Here is a 23,273-nt window from a genome sequence, read left to right on the forward strand (position 1 = left end):
CTATTGCCAAAAATAATTATTAAATAAATATATAATATATATATAACATTGTACTGTCTTCACTTCTGTGCTTTTGACTATTACAAATGAGAGAAATAAATCATTTTAAAAGGCAGATTTATGGTGGCTCTAGTGCCAAGAATTTAGGCTTGTAGCAGTTGTTGAATTTTTTAATCTATAGTCTACTAATATATTCCAAAGAGACAATAAGTTTACATATATAGTTAGACACACACACATATATCTGTCTATATCTGTATATGTATATACAGAGAGAGAGAGAAAAGGGGGAGAGGAGAGAAAGAAAGGAGTATGCTATGTCCCAGGTAGAAATGAATTAGTACTAAGATTTTAGTATTTACTAAATACACTAGAACCACAGCCTTGTCTAACTCAATGAAACTAAGCCATGTACATGGGGCCACCCAAGACTGGCAGGTCATGGTGGAGAGGTCTGACAGAATGTGGTCCACTGGAGAAGGGAATGGCAAACCACTTCAGTATTCTTGCCTTGAGAACCCCATGAAGAGTATGAAAAGGCAAAATGATAGGATACTGAAAGAGGAACTCCCCAGGTCATTAGGTGCCCAATATGCTAGTGGAGATCAGTGGAGCAATAACTCCAGAAAGAATGAAGGGATGGAGCCAAAGCCAAAAAAAAAAAAAAAAAAACCCAGTTGTGGATGTGACTGGTGATAGAAGCAAGGTCTGATGCTGGGAGCCACCACGGGAGATCCCCCCCATGACAAGGTCATGTGGAAGAGAACTGTTAAGCAAGGCTTCAGAACTCAAGGGACTACCTAGGCTTTCTCGAGCATCTACCCCAAAACCAGAATCTGTCTGTTTTACTATTTCATGACTTTCACCAACTCCTCTGACATTAACAGGAGGCTATTCCTGACCACCTTTCTCTGGAAAAAATTAACTTAGGGCTATAGCTAATAAGTCTCCTGGACATGAGAAGAATATTTCCAATCAAAATCCCTCTGTTAGCACTCTAGCTTGCTTGGCAGGTATACCCAGACTCTTGCAACTACACATATGATTATTTACAGCCTCCCAACTATGAGAGGCATGGAAAGCCTAGAACATAGAGTCTTTTAAAGAGTTAAAAGTTATTAGAGTAGTGCTGGTGTAGGATTTCATTATTGGGCCAATGCTTGTTGCTAAGTTCCCATATCTCTTATCCACTGTGCACCTGGGAGTGCGTTAGTTAACATAGTTGGAAAGTAAGAAAAATAAGTGTAGCGTTAAAATTAACCACATCAGAGTTTTGAGCTAATTGGTTCTTTCTTGTAACTCATTGCACCTTTGCTCCATGAAAAATGTAACTTGTTTAATTACTTCTGAGGCTGACATAGATTAAAAATATTAAAAAAGAGTCTGAAATGCAGTACTTGGATGCAATTTCAAAAATGACAGAATGATCTCTGTTCATTTCCAAGGCAAACCATTCAATATTACAGTTATCCAAGTCTATGCCCCAACCAGTAATGCTGAAGAAGCTGAAGTTGAATGGTTCTATGAAGACCTACAAGACCTTGTAGAACTAACACCCAAAAAAGATATCCTTTTCATTCTAGGGGATTGGAATGCAAAAGTAGGAAGTCAAGAAACACCTGGAGTAACAGGCAACTTTTGCCTTAGAATATGGAATAAAGCAGGGCAAAGACTAATATAGTTTTGCCAAGAAAATGCACTGGTCACAGCAAACACCCTCTTCCAACTACGCAAGAGAAGACTCTACACATGGACATCACCAGATGGTCAACACCGAAATCAGATTGATTATATTCTTTGCAGCCAAAGATGGAGAAGCTCTATATAGTCAGCAAAAACAAGACCAGGAGCTGACTGTGGCTCAGATCATGAACTCCTTATTACCAAATTCAGACTTAAATTGAATAAAGTAGGGAAAACCACTAGACCATTCAGGTATGACCTAAATCAAACCCCTTATGATTATACAATGGAAGTGAGAAATAGATTTAAGGGACTAGATCTGATAGATAAGAGTGCCTGATGAACTATGGATTGAGGTTTATGATATTGTACAGGAGACAGGGATAAAGACCATCCCCATTGAAAAGAAATGGAAAAAAGCAAAATGGCTGTCTGGGGAGGCCTTACAAATAGCTGTGAAAAGAAGAGAAGCGAAAAGCAAAGGAGAAAAGGAAAGATATAAGCATCTGAATGCAGAGTTCCAAAGAATAGCAAGAAGAGATAAGAAAGCCTTCTTCAGCAATCAATGCAAAGAAATAGAGGAAAACAACAGAATGGGAAAGATTAGAGATCTCTTCAAGAAAATTAGAGATACTAAGGGAACATTTCATGCAAAGATGGGCTCGATAAAGGACAGAAATGGTATAGACTTAACAGAAGCAGAAGATATTAAGAAGAGGTGGCAAGAATACACAGAAGAACTGTATGAAAAAGATCTTCACAACCCAGATAATCATGATGGTGTGATCACTCACCTAGAGCCAGACATCCTGGAATGTGAAGTCAAATGGGCCTTAGAAAGCATCACTACGATCAAAGCTAGTGGAGGTGATGGAATTCCAGTTGAGCTGTTTCAAATCCTGAAAGATGATGCTGTGAAAGTGCTGCACTCAATATGCCAGCACATTTGGAAAACTCAGCAGTGGCCACAGGACTGGAAAAGGTCAGTTTTCATTCCAATCCCAAAGAAAGGCAATGCCAAAGAATGCTCAAACTACCGCACAATTGCACTCACTCATCTCACACGCTAGTAAAGTAATGTTCAAAATTCTCCAAGCCAGGCTTCAGCAATACGTGAACCATGAACTCCCTGATGTTCAAGCTGGTTTTAGAAAAGGCAGAGGAACCAGAGATCAAATTGCCAACATCTGCTGGATCATGGAAAAAGCAAGAGAGTTCCAGAAAAACATCTATTTCTGCTTTATTGACTATGCCAAAGTCTTTGACTGTGTGGATCACAATAAACTGTGGAAAATTCTGAAAGAGATGGGGATACCAGACCACCTGACCTGCCTCTTGAGAAATCTGTATGCAGGTCAGGAAGCAACAGTTAGAACTGGACATGGAACAACAGACTGGTTCCAAATAGGAAAAGGAATACGTCAAGGCTGTATATTGTCACCCTGCTTATTTAACTTCTATGCAGAGTACATCATGAGAAACACTGGGCTAGAAGAAGCACAAGCAGGATTTATTGCCGGGAGAAATATCAACAACCTCAGATGTGCAGATGACACCACCCTTATGGCAGAAAGTGAAGAGGAGCTAAAAAGCCTCTTGATGAAAGTGAAAGAGGAGAGTGAAAAAGTTGGCTTAATGCTCAACATTCAGAAAATGAAGATCATGGCATCTGGTCCCGTCACTTCGTGGAAAATAGATGGGGAAACAGTGGAAACAGTGTCAGACTTTATTTTTTTTGGCTCCAATATCACTGCAGATGGTGACTGCAGCCACGAAATTAAAAGACACTTACTCCTTGGAAGAAAAGTTATGACCAACCTAGATAATATATTCAAAAGCAGAGACATTACTTTGGCAACAAAGGTCCATCTAGTCAAGGCTATGGTTTTTCCTGTGGTCATGTATGGATGTGAGAGTTGGACTGTAAAGAAGGCTGAGCACCAAAGAATTGATACTTTTGAACTGTGGTGTTGGAGAGGACTCTTGAGAGTCCCTTGGACTGCAAGGAGATCCAACCAGTCCATTCTGAAGGAGATCAGCCCTAGGATTTTTTTGGAAGGACTGATGCTAAAGCTGAAACTCCAGTACTTTGGCCACCTCATGTGAAGTGTTGACTCATTGGAAAAGACTTTGATGCTGGGAGGGATTGGGGGCAGGAGGAGAAGGGGACGACAGAGGATGAGATGGCTGGATGGCATCACGGACTCGATGGACGTGAGTCTGAGTGAACTCCGGGAGATGGTGATGGACAGGGATGCCTGGCGTGCTGCGGTTCGGGGGTCGCAAAGAGTCAGACATGACTGAGCGACTGAACTGAACTGAACAATAACTTGCTATAAAAACACTTGGTAAACACTGCCCAAAGAGTATTTAATTATTTCACCTGACAATGTTACTTTAGTTGGCTTAATTAAGTGTCAAAGTTACACATGTATTCCTCACTAGTTTTGTAAGATATTATTTTCTTTCAGAACCACAGACCACTCCTGCAATCATCTTAAAAATTCATGCCATTGGTGAAAAGCTGATGGAGTGAATGAATGAATACTGAACTCAAGGTTGAATTCTTTTACAATTAGAAAATTAATTCCAAAACCATACATACAGTTTATTTTGTTTAAATATACTAGAATGTTTCTCAGCAAAATAAGTGTAAATTTTAATGATACTACTTTAACACAATTTATTTTTTTCAGAAACCCCATCTGCAAACACTCCACTATCAACAACGTCTAAAGCAACTACCATTTCACCAACAATAAATACCACAACATCACCAAATGATGAGAAATCAACTGTTGAAATATCTACTGAAGGTAGGATTAATTTTTCGTGAAATTTACTCTAACAATAAAATTATCATCCATATAATTTAATCATAGGAAAATTATTTGGGAATCTTGTATCTTTGGTATGAAAGTCTGGGTTATTTCCCTATTTCGAAATGTATGTGTTATTTTGAATTGAATACAGAGCCCTGAGATCATAGTGGACTTCTTTTTTGGAGTCGCTTCTTGTTTGAGAATGATCTTATTGTGAGGGTTATGCATACAAAGTTTATTTTTAGAGAAGATAAATTATCATTTCTCAGTCACAAAAATATCTTTCTAACTATTCTAGTTCCCCACTTAAGCAGCACAGCTAACATGGTGGAACTGTATTAATAACAGACTGATTTTATCAGTTACGCTGGGATGATAATAGATATGACCAGTACATTTCAGTAGCAGTGTCATCATTATGGCTACTGGACTGAGTGACACCTGTATCATGTTTTATGGCTCTTGGTATTAAAGAAAATTACCTTATCATCCATGAAAAATAAAGTGAGCCATTAGGATCATTCAGTTAAAAACTCAAGAGATGATTAACCCAGCACATAATGCATTGTCCATCCTGAAGAAAACATAAAATGAGGCATATCATTCAGGTCCAGTAAACAGTGGAGCAGGGGAAATAGAAATGTTTGTTGATTTCCTATGGGCAGAAATATAGTTATCATGCTAAGGTCACAGAAAGACCTAAAAATCATGTACCCTAATAAACAGAAATCTCCACTGCTGTCTTTCTTGCCCTCATATTCCTCATTTAACTTCCGTTCTAAGACATACAGAAGATTGATAAGGGCTAGTTCACTGGACTTGAGTGTGATGCTGATACTCAAGAGAAAAGGGGTATTATGTTATAGTTCATTGTTTCCAAACTGTCTAAATCTAATGTGAAACCAAACCAACCTTTAGAACTTCTTTACTGAACCAAGAGAAAGTATTACATTACACATTGAGGGCAGCACAGGGGATTTATTCTCAAAATGTGGTACAATCTGCATTACCAACTAAGGGAAACTCCAAATGACGGCCAGGGAGCCAGGGACCATGAGGCCTTCAACCAACACTCCACAGGCTGAATTATTTCATTTTTTATTTTAATTTTTACAAAGCATATCTCTCTCTCCATATATATAGATGTGCATATTTTTATATGAAGATATATATATAATAAAATATAATATTATATATATATAAAATCTCTATCTCCCTTCAGTCTCTCTGAGTTGCCAAATGAGTCCTTTGCTTAAAATTGTTTGATTTTGATAAAACATATTAGTTTTACAAGCAATAGTGTGAAAACATTAGTCACTCAGTCATATCCAACTCTTTGCAATGCCATGGACTGTACCCTGCCAGGTTCCTCTGTCCATGGAATTCTCCAGGCTAGAATACTGGAGTGGGTAGCCATTCCCTTCTCCAGGGGATCTTCCTGACCCAAGGATCAAACCTGTATCTCTCATATTGCAGACAGATTCTTTACCATCTGAGTCGCCAGGAAAGCCCTTGTAATCAGTAATATCCCCCTAAAAGAACCAGAAAACAGAGAAGGTAAGTGCAGATGTTCCATGAAGCCCCAAAGAGTTAAAGTTCCACAGGTTTTTTGGTAACTACTGGGGACATATACCCTCTAAGTGGGAAGATCCCTAGCTTGCCTACAATGGTCTATGATAAATAACACTGTCTAAGTAATAACACAAGTCCTGACCACTATGGTAAGTGATCATGAAAGGGTGGAGGTGGAGGTTTCACTGAAAGAATCCAGAATTGTAATTTTTGATACCAAGAATTCACCTTACCTTTTTCACTTGAAAGAGAAACTCTATACCTACTCATGTGAAACATAACAGGGGAGACCTTTACATCAACTTTACCTTTGGCGGCTCCTGTTGAGGGACACTTGATAGAACATTTGAAATCATGTGCTCGCACACACACACACACACACACACACACACACACATACACTTCTCCTAATTCCTTATGAGGGACATTTTTACTGCTTTATATTGCCCATGTAATAAAAACTAAACTAACCTGCCTGTTTTTCAAAAGTTGTCCAAGTAAGTTTTAAATTATTCACATCCAATTATGAAAATGGTAATAGACTATAAGAGTTTTTCTTTTTAAAAATTTTTATTATAAGGATGTCCATATGTACCCACAAATAAAGAATACTCTACTTCATCTCTCAGAATCAATAATCATCAAGCTTTTACCCCATTTGCTTCATTTTTCTTTTTCTTTCTCCTTCATTCCATCCTCCCACCATCTCTTCTTTCCCTCTTTCCTGCTTTGTACCTCCCTTTTTTCCTTTATCCTGCTTCTTTTCTTCGTTTATTCTCTCTCTCTCTTTGTATTTTGCTTTTGGATATTTTGAAGGCAATTCAAACTGTATGCCATTTTACCTCTGCACACTAAGTGTGCATCACAAAAAATAAGAACATTTATTACAAAGCTACAGTGTCATTATCAAATTTCCCAAATTAATACTAATGAATTCAGTTCAGTTCAGTCACTCAGTCGTGTCCGACTCTTTGCGACCCCATGAATCGCAGCATGCCAGGCCTCCCTGTTCATCACCATCTCCCGGAGTTCACTCAGACTCACATCCATTGAGTCCGTGATGCCATCCAGCCATCTCATCCTCTGTCGTCCCCTTCTCCTCCTGACCCCAATCCCTCCCAGCATCAGAGTCTTTTCCAATGAGTCAACTCTTCACATGAGGTGGCCAAAATACTGGAGTTTCAGCTTTAGCATGATTCCTTCCAAAGAAATCCCAGGGTTGATCTTCAGAGTGGATTGGCTGGATCTCCATGCAGTCCAAGGGACTCTGAAGAGTCTTCTCCAACACCACAGTTCAAAAGCATCAATTCTTTGGTACTCAGCCTTCTTCACAGTCCAACTTTCACATCCATACATGACCACAGGAAAAACCATAGCCTTGACTAGACGGACCTTAGTCGGCAAAGTAATGTCTCTGCTTTTGAATATGTTATCTAGGTTGGTCACAACTTTTCTTCCAAGGAGTAAGCATCTTTTAATTTCATGGCTGCAGTCACCATCTGCAGTGATTTTGGAACCCCCCAAAATAAAGTCTGACACTGTTTCCACTGTTTCCCCATCTATTTGCCATGAAGTGACAGGACTGGATGCCATGATCTTCGTTTTCTGAATGTTGAACTTTCAGCCAACTTTTTTGCTCTCCTCTTTCACTTTCTTCAAGAGGCTTTTTAGCTCCTCTTCACTTTCTGCCATAAGGGTCATCTCATCTGCCTACCTGAGGTTATTGATATTTCTCCTGGCAATCTTGATTCCAGCTTGTGTTTCTTCCAGTCCAGCGTTTCTCATGATGTACTCTGCACAGAAGTTAAATAAGCAGGGTGACAATATACAGCCTTGACGTACTCCTTTTCCTATTTGGAACCAGTCTGTTGTTCCACGTCCAGTTCCAACTGTTGCTTCCTGACCTGCATACAGATTTCTCAAGAGGCAGGTCAGGTGGTCTGGTATTCCCATTTCTTTGAGAATTTTCCACAGTTTATTGTGATCCACACAGTCAAAGGCTTTGGCATAGTCAATAAAGCAGAAATAGATGTTTTTCTGGAACTCTCTTGATTTTTCCATGATCCAGCTGATGTTGGCAATTTGATCTCTGGTTCCTCTGCATTTTCTAAAACCAGCTTGAACATCAGGGAGTTCACGGTTCACGTATTGCTGAAGTCTGGCTTGGAGAATTTTGAGCATTACTTTACTAGCGTGTAAGATGAGTGCAATTGTGTGGTAGTTTGAACATTCTTTGCTATTGCCTTTCTTTGGGATTGGAATGAAAACTGACCTTTTCCAGTCCTGTGGCCACTGCTGAGTTTTCCAAATGTGCTGGCATATTGAGTGCAGCACTTTCACAGCATCATCTTTCAGGATTTGAAATAGCTCAACTGGAATTCCATCACCTCCACTAGCTTTGTTTTTAGTGATGCTTTCTAAGGCTCACTTGACATCACCTTCCAAGATGTCTGGCTCTAGATTAGTGATCACATCATCATGATTATCTGGATTGTGAAGATCTTTTTGTACAGTTCTTCTGTGTATTCTTGCCACCTCTTCTTAATATCTGCTGCTTCTGTTAGGTCCATACCATTTCTGTCCTTTTTCGAGCCCATCTTTGCATGAAATGTTCCCTTGGTATCTCTAATTTTCTTGAAGAGATCTCTAGTCTTTCCCATTCTGTTGTTTTCCTCTATTTCTTTGCATTGATTGCTGAAGAAGGCTTTCTTATCTCTTCTTGCTATTCTTTGGAACTCTGCATTCAGATGCTTATATCTTTCTTTTTCTCCTTTGCTTTTCACCTCTCTTCTTTTCACAGCTATTTGTAAGGCCTCCCCAGACAGCCATTTTGCTTTTTTCATTTCTTTTCCATGGGGATGGTCTTTATCCCTGTCTCCTGTACAATGTCACGAACCTCATTCCATAGTTCATCAAGCACTGTATCTAGTATCATTTAAAATCCATTTCAAAGGGCTTTAAGGGTTAAAATTTAATAGAACAGTGGGGAAAAGAAGGAAATGAGTACATTCTGGGGTCTCTGAAGAAACCAGCTGAAAGAATAATGGTGGAGAAGAGATGAAAAAGGGAAGACAAATTCTGCTGTCCACAAACTACTGGGATCCAGGATGAGAAACAAAGTCTGGCGTGGTGGAAGAGATGGGTGAAGACATCAGGCAGCTAGGGGTCCATTGCAGATGAAGGAAAATGAAGGAACAAGAGTGGAGAAGAGGAAGGAACTCTTTCTTATCTGATTTACTTGATCACCACTTGTATATTAAGGGTATAAGTTAGTTGGACTTAGTATATTGATATTGCCTGTGTTCCTAAAAACAATATACTTAATACACAGATGAGGAATATACATTGGAAGGACTGATGCTGAAGCTGAAGCACCAATACTTTGGCCATCTGATGTGAAGAGCCAACTCATTGGAAAAGACTCTGAAGCTAGGAAAGATTGAAGGCAAATGGAGCAGGGGGCAGCAGAGGATGAGATGGTTAGATAGCATCCCTGACTCAGTGGACATGAATTTGAGCAAATTTTGGTAACTAGGGGAGGACAGAGAAGCCTGGCATACTACAGTCCATGAAGTCTCAAAGAGTGGGACACAACTTAGTGACTAAACAACAACAAAGAAGACCATGGAAAATTTGCCTCAAATTCTCGTATTCTAACCAGCGTATCAGGATATATGGCTTTCTCTTTTCAGGCTTGTGAGGAGTTTTATATGTTGTCTCATTCTTCAAAGTAACCACTTTTAAATTATATTATAATACCATAAAAAGTATATCTATAGTGAAATTATTTTTATTCCCCATTCCTCACGGCCACCAAGGTCATTTTAGACATAAAGGATTTACCAAAAAATACAACATGGAGAAACATTTTTATTTTCATTTTAAGTTGTCCCCATCAGATTTTCTTCTTAAAGGTCAAAAGATAGTTGATTTAAATGTTCATATTTATGTAAAATACATACATTTTCTTCCTTATGACAATGGCAGAAATTCTATCATTAGAAAAATGGAAACTGTGCAGCCAAGATAGGAATCCTTGCAGTGAAGTAGTCACGGTGGCACAGGTGCTGATAGAGCTTTGCCAAGAGCAGGCTTGTTTGCAGAAGTTTACTCAATTAGAGAGATGGGATTTGATCTATTTCTAGATGTGTATCACATGCTCTGTGCATTTTATTCAAAGGCCAAATGGCCAGGGTTAAAATCAACATTTGGTCAACACTGAATATCATCATTATAAAAGGAAATTTTAAAAATACACCTGCAATTTCATTATTAAAATATAACTATTGTTCAACATTTTAAAAACACTTAATAGGCAGATATTTTAACAAGCTGAATCATAATGCAGAAATAAAACTTCTCAGCACAGATACTTCAAATTTTTGATACTAAATAGACATTCCATTTCCATTGAGGTAGTAGAGAGACCAGGGATTTGGGGCCATTTCTTCCCTATAGGAGGCCAGTTGTGGTGGTGTTTAAGATGCGCTTTCACTCTAGAAACAAAGATAAAACTATAAGGAAGACTTTTAAAATGCATTCTTGTAAATTTTCTTATATGATTAATGGGGAAAAAATAGGCTTGGGGACCACATTTTTCTCCATATCTTTCTCTTTTATCCATTGTCTTTGTATTCTTTGTGAAGTTTGAATTTAACTTGAACTACTTGGGATATCTCTGTTACTTTTTTTTTTTTCCTTTTTATAAAATTTCAAAGTAGTAAAGGTGACATTTTGCTTGTAGTTTATCTTCACAAGTTATGACATGTTCCAAAATTAGACACTTTCTTAAAACTCTTGTGTTCTAAATGGAATTAAACACAACTCTAAAAGGTTATTTTGGAAAATATTATGAATGATACTTTACTAAACCACTTTTCACAGAGTAGAATTATATTCTTATGATTTAATCTTTTATAAACATTTGTTGACTCAAAATGATGTATCCCTAAAAGATATATATAGCTATGCATGTTAAGTCATTTCAGTCGTGTCTGACTCTTTGCTACCTTGTGGACTGTAGCTGACCAGGCTTCTCTGTCCACTGAATTCTCCAGGCAAGAATACTGGAGTGTGTTGCCATGTCTTCCTCCAGGGGATCTTCCAGGGAATCTTCCTGACCCAGGGATCAAACCCATGTCTCCTGCATCTTCTGCACTGCAGGCAGATTCTTTACCCACTGAGCCATCTGGGAAGCCCCAAATATAAATATAATCTCTTAATGTTCATATTAAATTCAGTCTATTTCTTTGGTTAACTATTACATAGTATTATTAATTTTGTGCATATAATTGACAGACATAACAATCCTCATTAGATATTGCAACACTTTAATTTTGCAATAATAAAGATGCATTTGTACTTCAGAATTTTAATATTTTTAGTACATGAAAAAAATTTTACTAAAATGCTTACCCATATTTGAAAATGAATATTTATACATTAATAATAAATCTAAAATACACTAACCCTTTTTGTGTTATGGAAATTGTTACAGTGACCATATATAGAGATCATCAGCATCATCCCAAGATCACTGTTCACACACAAGTCCCAGGAACATCAGAAATGTACAACCACTTAACTCTTCTATTTTCTAAAGACCAAGATGAAACAGAGCCAAATAGATTTCTGGTGAATACTTGAGCCAAAACTCAAATTTGTTCCATCTCTTCTCACTGTCAAACATGATAGGTATAAAAGAAAAGGGTCCAGAACTTCAGAAACTCAAAGATGATACACATTTTTTCTATTTACCATTATGTGTCCTAATTATTTTCTGTTATCATCTCTGTGTCTTCGATTTTCAAGCAGTAAATGAAATATATGTCAATAAAACATAATGGCACAATGATAATCATTATGTAAAAATTAATTACAGGAGTTTGTAGATTCCCTTATTATTTATGGTAAGAATTTAATTAATGTTATTATTGGGACCAAGAATAGTGATGAGGTGAAAACAAAGGCACTATGTTTGGCTGGAGGGGACACTTAATTTATATTTTTAACATCTTTACCTTAAAAAACACACAAACAAAAAATCTTTACCTTAAGGTATTGGGATCATGTGAGTGGACAATGCAAAATCTCAAACCTAACTTTCAGCGATAACATTTCTGTTGTTGGTTTCTTCTTTTAGATATAACCACATATCGAGTGGAGAAAAATTTTAGATAGTCTCAATTGCTCTCCACATTATAACACACAGAATCTGCCTATTACAGTCACTTTCAGTTGCTGCTGCTGCTGCTAAGTCACTTCAGTCGTGTCCGATTCTGTGCAACCCCATAGACGGCAGCCCACCAGGCTCCCCCGTCCCTGGGATTCTCCAGGCAAGAACACTGGAGTGGGTTGCCCTTGCCCTCTCCAATGCCTGAAAGTGAAAAGTGAAAGTGAATTCACTCAGTAAGGTCTGACTCTTCGCGACCCCATGGACTGCAGCCTACCAGGCTCCTCCATCCATGGGGTTTCCCAAGCAGGAGTACTGGAGTGGGGTGCCAGTGCCTTCTGTGTTTCTGTTACTAGAATAACCTACATTCCCTAATAAGCAGTGAAGAAAGAGGAGTGAGCAATAAACCAAACCTTCACCACCTGCTTAGAGGTGTTTGTCCTCAGCAACCCTCCAAAGATCTTATCTTCCTCTTATGGTTCCCTCCTGTATTCCAGTATACAGCTCCAGCCAGCTTACCCTTGAAAACTTAGGCTGGACCAGGGTTTTAAAGTATCACGTAAACTGTGCAGAGATAAATAGTTCCTCCCTCAAACACATCATGCATATATATATAAGAACCAAGATTTTATAAATGTCACATAGTAAAAGTAGAGCCTGTGCCCTATTCACAAAGACATTCTAACATGCTTTAAGAAAAAAGGGAATGCTATTATGAGTAGCAAACCAGTCAGTTGTGTTCACTGCTTAAAGATCTTTATCCTTTGGTTGGTCCCTCTATCCTGTATGAGTGCCATCTTCCCTGAAACAGCATTTACTACATGCCTACTCTGTGCCAGGAATTGTTCTTCATGGTAACATAGGTTACAAAGATGACTAAGGGCCAGCTGGAGCATGTGGTGGCTGCAGGGAGTGGGAGGAGGAGCACGGAAAAAACCAAAATGACTTTAGAGTTAGATACTGCCCTCCAAAGCCTTGGAGATGGCCTTGAACAGAGTGGGAGTTCAATATTTCATAAATGAAAAAATTAATTACACGAGTTTTCAGATTCTTTTATTATTTATGGTTATTAGAAGTTTCAAAGTCACAACTAAGTCAATAAAATTAAATGTTATTTTGGAGAAAAAAATCATATTACTCCTAGGTCCTATTGACCAAGTAGTTTTTCTCACTAGGAAATATAAAATGATTTTAAATCATTTACTTTTACAACTTTTTTTGCATGTTTCAACATACCCAGGTAACAATCTGCAATAGAAATCTGCTTTGGAGGCCTGTTATACAAAAATGTGGGTGAAATGTGTGTGTGTGTGTGTGTGTGTGTGTGTGTGTGTGTGTTTACTGGGCCACCTAAGCATTCAGTAATTATATTTCTTAAGGTGGACAAAAATGGGATATGGAAAAAGTAAAGCTACACAAAGGTTTCAGTTCAGTTCAGTAGCTCAGTCATGTCCAGCTTTTTGTGATCCCATGGACTGCAGCATGCCAGGCTTCCCTGTCCATCACCAACTCCTGGAGCTTACTCAAACTCATGTCCATTGAGTTGGGGATGCCATCCAACCACCTCATCCTCTGTCATCCCCTTCTCCTCCTGCCTTCAATCCTTCCCAGTATCATGTTCTTTACCAAGGAGTCAGTTCTTCTCATCAGGTGGTCAAAGTATTGGACAGCTTCAGCATCAGTCCTTCCAATGAATATTCAGGACTGATTTCCTTTAGGATGAACTGGTTGGATCTCCTTGCTGTCCAAGTGACTCTCAAGAATCTCCAACACCACAGTTCAAAAGCATCAGTTCTTCAGCACTCAGCTTTCTTTATAGTCCAACTCTCACATCCATACATGACTAGTGGAAAAAACCATAGTTTTGATTAGACAGACCTTTGTTGGCAAAGTAATGTCTCTGCTTTTGAATATGCTGTCTAGATTGGTCGTAGCTTTTCTTCCAAGAAGCAAACATCTTTTAATTTCATGGCTGCAATCACCATCTGAAGTGGTTTTGGAGCCCAAAATAATAAAGTCTCACACTGCTTCCACTGCTTCCCCATCTATTTGCCATGAAGTGATGGGACCAGATGCCATGATCTTAGTTTTCTGAATGTGGAGTTTCAAGCCAACTTTTTCACTCTCCTCTTTCACTTTCATCTAGATGCTTTTTAGCCCTTCTTTGCTTTCTTCCAGGTTATTGATATTTCTCCCAGCAGTCTTGATTCCAGCTTGTGCTTCACCCAGCCCAGCGTTTCTCAAGATGTACTCTGCATATAAGTTAAATAAGCAGGGTGACAATATACCACCTTGATGTACTCCTTTCCTGATTTGGAACCAGTCTGTTGTTCCATGTCCAGTTCTAACTGTTGGTTCCTGACCTGCATACAGATTTACAGGAGGCAGGTGAGGTGGTCTGGTATTCCCATCTCTAAGAGTTTTTCACAGTTTGTTGTGATTCACACATCCAAAGGCTTTGGTATAATCAATAAAGCAGAAATAGATGTTTTGCTGGAACTCTCTTGATTTTTTATGATCCAACAGATGTTGGTAATTTGATCTCTGGTTCCTCTGCATTTTCTAAATCCAGCTTGAACATCTGGAAGTACTCAGTTCACATTCTGTTGAAGCCTGGCTTGGAGAATTTTGAGCATTACTTTTCTAGCACGTGAGATGAGTGCAATTGTGTGGTAGTTTGAGCATTCTTTGGCATTGCCTTTCTTTGGGATTGGAATGAAAACTGACCTTTTCCAGTCCTATGGCCACTGCTGCATTTTCCAAATTTGCTGGCATATTGAGTGCGACACTTTCACAGCATCATCTTTTAGGATTTGAAATCGCTCGACTGGAATTCCATCACCTCCACTAGCTTTGTTTGTAGTGATGCTTCCTAAGGCCCACTTGACTACACATTCCAGGATATCTGGCTCTAGGAGAATGATCACACCATCGTGATTATCTGGGTCATGAAGATCTTTTTGTACAGTTCTGTGTATTCTTGCCACCTCTTCTTTTATCTTCTGCTTCTGCCTTGAGGAGATACCCCAGGTCCAAGGGCAAAGGAAATTCTCCAGCAAGATGGTAGGAGTGATGAAGTCATGATTAGAATCAAACCCCATACCCACCAGAGATGCTCAGAGGGCTCAAACAAACATTGTGCACACCAGGACCCAGACCCTACAGAGACTGAGACAGAACTGTGTTTGAATGTCTCCCGCAGAGGTATGGGTCAGCAGTGGACTGTTGCATGGGTTCTGGGTGCAGCAGACCTGGGTAGGGCATAAGCCCTCTTGAAGAAGGCCACCATTAACTCCACCACAGAACTGCCAGAACTTACACAAGACTGGGAAACAGATTCTTGGAGGGCACAAACCTTGCGTGCACCAGGACCCAGGAGAAAGGAGCAGTGACCCTACAAGAGACTGACCCAGACTTCCCCATGGGTTTCCAGGAGTCTCCAGTGGAGACATGGGTCAGTGGTGGCTGGGGGCACTGACTGTAGCAATGCATTGATGGGACCTTTTGAAGGAGGTCTCCATTATCTTCATTACCTCCACCATAGTTTGGCCCAAGGTAAATAACAGGGAGGGAACATAGCCCACCCATCAACAGAAAATTTGATTAAAGATTTATTGAGCATGGCCCCACCCATCAGAACAAGACCCAGTTTCCCCCACACTCAGTCTCTCCCTTCAGGAAGCTTCCATAAGCCTATCCTTCTCCATCAAAGGGCAGGCAGACTGAAAACCACAATCACAGAAAACTAATCAATCTGATTACATGGACCACAGCCTTGCCTAACTCAATGAAACTATGAGCCATGCCATGTAGGGCTACCAAAGATGGACAGCTCATGGTGGAGAGTTCTGACAAAACGTGATCCACTGGAGAAGGGAATGGCAAACCACTTCAGTATTCTTGCCTTGAGAACCTCATGAACAGTATGAAAAGGCAAAAAGATAGGACACTGAATGATAAACTCCCCAGGTTGGTAGGTGCCCAATATGCGACTGGAGATTAGTGGAGAAATAACTCCAGAAAGAATGAAGAGAGAGCCAAAGCAAAAAACAACACACAGTTGTGGATGTGACTGGTGATGGAAATAAAGTTCAATGCTTTAAAGAGCAATATTGCATAGGAATTTGGAATGTTAGATAAAAGCAAATTGGAAGTGGTCAAACAGGAGATAGCAAGAGTGAGCATCAATGTTTTAGGAATCAGTGAACTAAAATGGGCTGGAATAGGTGAATTTAACTCAAATGACCATTTTATCTACCACTGTGGGCAAGAATCCCTTAAAAGAAGTGGAGTAGCCCTCATAATCAACAAAAGAGTCTGAAATGCAGTACTTGGATGCAACCTCAAAAACGACAGAATGATCACTGTTCGTTTCCAAGGCAAACCATTCAATATCACAGTAATCCGAGTCTATGCTCTGACCAGTAATGCTGAAGAAGCTAAAGTTGAATGGTTCTATGCAGACCTACAAGAACTTCTAGAACTAACACCCCCCAAAAAATGTCCTTTTCATTATAGGGGACTGGAATGCAAAAGTAGGAAGTCAAGAAATACCTGGAGTAACAGGTAAATTTGGCTTTGGAATACAGAATGAAGCAGGGCAAAGGATAATAGAGTTTTGCCAAGAGAATGCACTGGTCAGAGCAAACACCCTCTTCTAACAACACAGGAGAAGACTCTACACATGGACATCACCAGATGGTCAGCACTGAAATCAGACTGATTATATTCTTTGCAGCCAAAGATGGAGAAGCTCTATACAGTCAGCAAAAACAAGACCGGGAGTTGACTGTGGCTCCAATCATGAACTCCTTATTGCCAAATTCAGACTTAAACTGAAGAAAGTAGGGAAAACCACTAGACCATTCAGGTATGACATAAATAAAATTTCTTATGATTATATAGTGTAAGTGAGAAATAGATTCAAGGGATTAGATCTGATAGACAGAGTGCCTGAAGAACTATGGACAGAGGTTCGTGACATTGTACAGGAGGCAGGGATCAAGACCACCCCAAAGAAAAAGAAGTGTAAAAAGGCAAAATGGTTGTCTGAAGAGGCCTTACAAATAGCTTTGTAAGGAAGAGAAGTGATAGGCAAAGGAGAAAATGAAAGATATATCCATTTGAGTACAGAGTTCCAAAGAATAGCAAGGAGAGATAAGAAAGCCTTCCTTAGTGATCAATGCAAAGAAATAGAGGAAAATAATAGAATGGGAAAGACTAGAGATCTCTTCAAGAAAATTAGACATACCAAGGGAACATTTCATGCAAAGATGGGCTCAATAAAGGACAGATATGGTATGGACCTAACAGAAGCAGCAGATACTAAGAAGAGGTGGCAAGAATACACAGAAGAACTATACAAATTTTACCCAGTATCTATAGAAGGATTTTCACCTTCAAATTAGACTTACTTTTATTTACTCCTTGACCAGTGAGATGAAATTGTAACTAATAATAATGTCATCTATCTTATCAAATTAAGAACTTCCAACAAGGAACCCACACAAATGCCTCATGTGTTAACACCATTTCTAGTAACCCTCAGAGCTGAAGGTGATGGTGAGTAATGGCCATTTGTTTTGCCACCAATTTTCTTTTATCATTCATATACCATAATATTCAGTATTCCATTCAGTGAGTTTTAGTATATTTACAAGCTTGTGTAATCACCTGGAACATTTTCATCACCCCTAAAAAAAACCTCTATATCTATCACAATCACACCCCATTCCACCCTTCCTTTAGTCCCTGGCAACCATTGCCCTACTTTCTACTTTTACAGATTTACCTATTCTAGAAATTTCATATAAATGGAATCATGTAGCACATGATCTTTTGTGTCTGGCTTCTTTCACTTAGTATAATGTTCTTCGGTTCATCCGTGCTATAACATGTGTCTGTAGTTCATACGTTTTTATGACTAATTAGATCCATTGTGTAAACAGATCACATTTTCCTTATTTATTAGTTGATGGACATTTGGGCTGTTTCTACATTTTAACCTATTGTAAATAATGATGCTAAGAACATTTATGTACATGTTTTTGTGTGATCATGTGTTTTCATTTCTCGGGTATTGTCCAAATTTAATAAACAAAACTTGAATATTTTAAATAGAGTTGATGGGCCAGAAGAGGGCCCTCTTCTGGGTCAATAGCAGAGCCCAATAGGAAGAATGACCCTCTTCTTTCCTGGCAATGACTCAATGAAAAGCCATACACTTTTGTTTACTATAGCCATTCCCACGTCTCTTTCCCCTCTATAAAACTGTTTCTTCCTTGCTGTGCGGTAACTTGCACGTGGCTCACCATGGTCGCAGACTCTGAATTGCAGCTCTCTTCTGATCCCAAATAAATGCATCTTTGCTGGAGAAATATCTGGCAGTCCATTTGTTTCAGGTCAACAATGAACAGCTTGACGTGTAATTGTGGAGTCACATGGTAACACTATGTATAACTCTGAGGAACTGCTTTCCAGAGCAGCTGCCTTATATTAAGTCCTACCAGGAATGAATAAGGGTATCAGTTCTTCATTTTCTAGCCAATACTGGTGTCTCTCTTTTTTGTCATACCCGTTCTAGTGAGAGTGAAATGCTACCTCACTGTGGCCTTGATTCACACTTTCCTAAGGACTGATAATGTTGAGTATCTTAGATGCTCATGGACCATCTATATACCTTGTTTAGAGAAGTATCAGCTCTGTTTGATTCTTCACTCTATTTTCCAGCTCTTTATTAAACTTCTCATTGTGATTCACTCCCAAGTTCATTGAGCTTGTCATTCTCCTCCTAAGTTCATTGACCATCTTCATTATCGTTACCTTGAGTTCTTTACAATGTAAATTACTTATCTCCACTTAATATCTTTAGTTGTGGAAAATCTTTTATACTAGTCATTCAGAGATAGTGTCTCTATAAATAGTTGTAATTTCACTATACATGTAGACAGAGGTGAGCTCAGGATCTTCCTAATCCATCATCTTGTTCACACCTTAGGTTGTATTATCATTTTTAAAGATTATTTTAAAATTATTATTTAAACAGAATGAGTTTCAGAGAGGTTAAATGACTTAACACAAAAGTGCAAATTCATAATAACAATTTGCAATTTGAAAGTTAGCCTTTTAATTTCAAATTTTTTTCTCCATTGAACTAATTCATAATCAAATATTATATGATGAATAAGTATTATTATTTTAACCTCAACTATTACACTTGGATATTAAATAATGAGCCTTTCATGTATTAACTGCTTATATAGCATACTTTTCTTACAACACAAAATAGTCACACAATTTTATAACTTTTTACCTTTCTTTTCTGTTTTCGTACATGTTCTGATTCTTTCCATGCTTATAGGATTCTTTTCCATTTGGGTGAGATTGCCAACCTACTATGAATGGTTATTTATTTTAGGTTGCTTCTTTAAGTGGATAACATGTATACACATACATAAATACACACAACAAACTTATTAGAATTGTGTTTCTAAAAGGACAAATAAGTCCAAGTAAAAGGTGATATCTCTGGGCATTGTGTAGAAATAGTATTAGCATATCAATTTCATAATAATGAAAGATCTTATTATTTCTGCCTACTCTAATCTTGTTCATCTTACTTTTAGTGTGGACAGACAAGGTCTGATTTTAGGACCCTCATTACTAAGGCAATAGTTGTCTAAAATTGTTTGTAATTAGCAGAAACATTTCCTCATAAAATCTTTTGAGGAAATCCAAAATGTGAATATATCAAACAAATAGAAGTTGAGCTGCTGAGTTTGAAGCTGTGTAGTGGTGGTAAGTTCAGAGTGGACTGCTGGCTGTTTCTCTCTCTTAGCATCAACCTGCAAGGCTTCCCTACAGAGGCCTTCAGGCTTTAGTGGTACAGTAAAAATTTACTGAGGTAGTCATTATTTTGTTTACTTAAATTCTATTTATAGTAAAATAAAAAATGAATGTGTTCTACAACTGGAAAGCAAAGCAACTCTTTTTCACCCATCACCTGACCTGGGAATGACCTCATTGATAATCATGAATTAGAGTTTTCAAAAGGGGCAGCTCAAGTGTTGAGAAATTTTTAATGTCCTCATAAATATGATTGCTGACTTTTCATATGTAACACCTTATGAGTAAATAAGATCAATAAATATGAAAAAATAAAGAAGAAACTCCTATCAGTATTTGCTATGGCTCTCTAAGAAACACTGTTAAAATAGAGTTTAAGGAAATAGAAAGTCAACATCCATTTATCAGCGGTGTCTAAGAAAGAATGAAGAGATTAGAAAATTACGACATTGCTCCAAGGTCATCAAATGTCTCAGCCCACTTGATTTGGGTGGTGTGCTGTGTGTGCTTAGTTATTCAGTTGTGTTTGACTCTTTGCGACCCCACGGACTATAGCCCGCCAGGTTTTCCTGTCCATGGAATTCTCCAGGCAAGAGTACTGGAGTGGGTTGCCACGCCCTCCTCCAGGGGATCTTTCCAACCCAGGGATCCAATCCAGGTCTCCCTCATTACAGGAGGGAGGATTCTTTACCATCTGAGCCACCAAGGAAGCATACAATGCAAAAAGCCACTCTAAGTACAGATATAAGTTTATTCCTGACCTAGGATCAGTCTCAAGTTCCTATAAGCACTTACCTTGGGAAATTGGATTAGAGAATAGAGAGATCTGGAGACACCTAAACACCCCCATGAGGCCAGCCCTAAGCAACAGGGAGCTCTCAGCCGTCTGCTCAGCCTACTTTTCTAGGGCTACTGTAGGTGGTACTTGATGGTTTGGCAAGCGACGTGCTAAGCACACCATTCCAATAGACCCATAATGCCTCCCTTAGTCCAGCCTCTAAATAATACAGACAAGAAAAAGGAAATATAATATTTACATAAAAATAGACATTCTCCTCTTCCTGTATTCCCCTGGAAGCTTTATACATTGCTTCCTTGCCACCATTCTGTGCTTCTCTGGAATCTTTGGGGACCCGTCAGAGTCTGGTTTCATTATCTGAGTTCCTCTTCCTTTGGCTTGGGTACTGGAGGACATGTTACCATCTTAGGGTTTTACAGTGTATAATAACATTTATAAAAATTCTTGGTAATCCAAAGACATTCATTTGATGTTTTTTAAAAAAATTTATGCAGCTCCTAGTAGTTTGACTATGGAAGTATTTTTTTAACATAAATGAAACATACCAGAGTACTAGTATTCTATAACATATGTTTCAATAAATGTTAACTGTCAAAAATTCACTGATCCCATATTCTATTTCTGAAGACATTATGACCACACCAAAGATTTTGTTATGCGCATTGGATACTGTAAGTCAAATTATGTAATTTCAAAGGAATAAAGCTGCTTAATCCCCTTCCCTGCACAAGTTAACTTGATAAATCCTCTCTCTGAAGTCAGTCTGCTATAAACACATCTTAAATTCCTAATATAATTAATGTCCACATTTATTGTTTACTCCACAAGATTTAATCTCCCAAAACATACAAAATTAATCTCACATTGATACCAACACACATTATAAAACAGCCCATATTCCTCACACTCATTCTACTTAGTTCTAGTCAGTGGTCTAACATAAGACTCTGGTTGGAGTCAAAGTCTCTTTTCTACGCTTACCCTCTAGTACTGATAAGACTTTCTCAAGTATCTGTTATATTGGATTCTCTTTATCCCTAATTAATTATTGTATAAAAATTTTTTATATTTTGTCTTCCATGCATCCCACCTATTGTTGTTGTTATTCCGTTGCTAAGTCATCTCTGACTCTTTGTAACCCCACGGAATGCAGCATGCCAGGCTCCTCTGTCCTGCACTATCTCCTTGAGTTTGCTCAAACTCATGTGCATTGAGACAATAATGCCATCTAACCATCTCATCCTCTGTCGTCCCCTTCCCTTCCTCCCCTCAACCTTTCCCAACATCAAGATCTTTTCCAATAAGACGGCTCTTCGCATCAGGTGGCCAAAGTTTGGAGCTTAAGCTTCAGCAACAGTTCTCCAGTGAATATTCAGGGTTGATTTCATTTAGGATTAACTGGTTTGATCGTGCTGTCCAAGGGACTCTCGAGAATCTTCTCCGGTACCACAATTCAAAAACATCAATTTATTGGCTCTTGGTCTTCTTTACGGTCCAACTTTCACAGTCGTACATGACTACTGGGAAAACCATAGCTTTCACTATATGGATCTTTGTCGTCAAAGTGATGTCTTTGCTTTTTAATATTCTGTCTAGGTTTGTTATAGTTTTCCTTCCAAGAAGCAAGCATTTTTAAAATTGCATGGGTTTTGGAACCCAAGAAAATGAAATCTGTCACTGCTTCCACTTTTCCCCCTTCTATTTGCCATGAAGTGGTGGGACCAGAGGCTATGTTCTTCCTTTTTGAAAGCTGAGTTTTAAGACGTTTTTTTTCATTCTCCTCCTTCCCTTTCATCAAGGGGTCGTTTAGCTTCTCCTTGTTTTCTGTCATTAGAGTTATATCATATGCATATCTGAGGTTATTGGTATTTCTCCCAGAAGTCTTGACTCCAGCTTGTGATTCATCCAGCCTGGCATTTCTAATGATGTACTTTGTATATAAGTTAAATAAGCAGGGTGACAATATGCAACCTTGATCTATTCCTTTCCCAATTTGGAACCAGTTTGTTGTTCCATGTCTGGTTCTAACTGTTGCTTCTTGACTTCATACAGGTTTCTCAGGAGACGGATAAGGTGGTCTGGTATTCCCATCTCTTTAAGAGTTTTCCAGTTTGTTGTGACAGACACAGTCAAAAGGCTTTATCGTAGTCAATGAAGTAGAAGTAGCTGTTTTTCTGGAATTCCCTTGCTTTCTCCATCTCCACGATCCAGCAGATGTTGGCAATTTGATATCTGATTCCTCTCCTTTTAGTAAACCCAACTTGTACATTTGGAAGTTCTTGGTTCTCATACTGTCGAAGCCTAGCTTGAGCATGAATTTGCTAGCATAAGAAATGAGTTCAGTTGTATAGTAGTTTAGACATTCTTTGGAATTTCCCTA

At 38.6% G+C, this 23,273-nt stretch overlaps 1 protein-coding gene across 2 annotated transcripts in view; it reads left to right on the top strand.

Moving 5' to 3' along the window:
• Nucleotides 1-23,273, top strand: part of EMCN (endomucin) — a 130,674-nt gene that overhangs the window by 42,849 nt on the left and 64,552 nt on the right. For both annotated transcript variants that reach the window (XM_069593624.1, XM_069593625.1), the window contains exon 2: nt 4,380-4,499. In XM_069593624.1, the coding sequence (XP_069449725.1) occupies nt 4,380-4,499 (120 nt within the window). The remainder of the gene's footprint in view (nt 1-4,379; nt 4,500-23,273) is intronic.

This window comes from Ovis canadensis, chromosome 6 (assembly GCF_042477335.2).
Source record: "Ovis canadensis isolate MfBH-ARS-UI-01 breed Bighorn chromosome 6, ARS-UI_OviCan_v2, whole genome shotgun sequence".
NCBI lineage: Eukaryota > Metazoa > Chordata > Mammalia > Artiodactyla > Bovidae > Ovis > Ovis canadensis.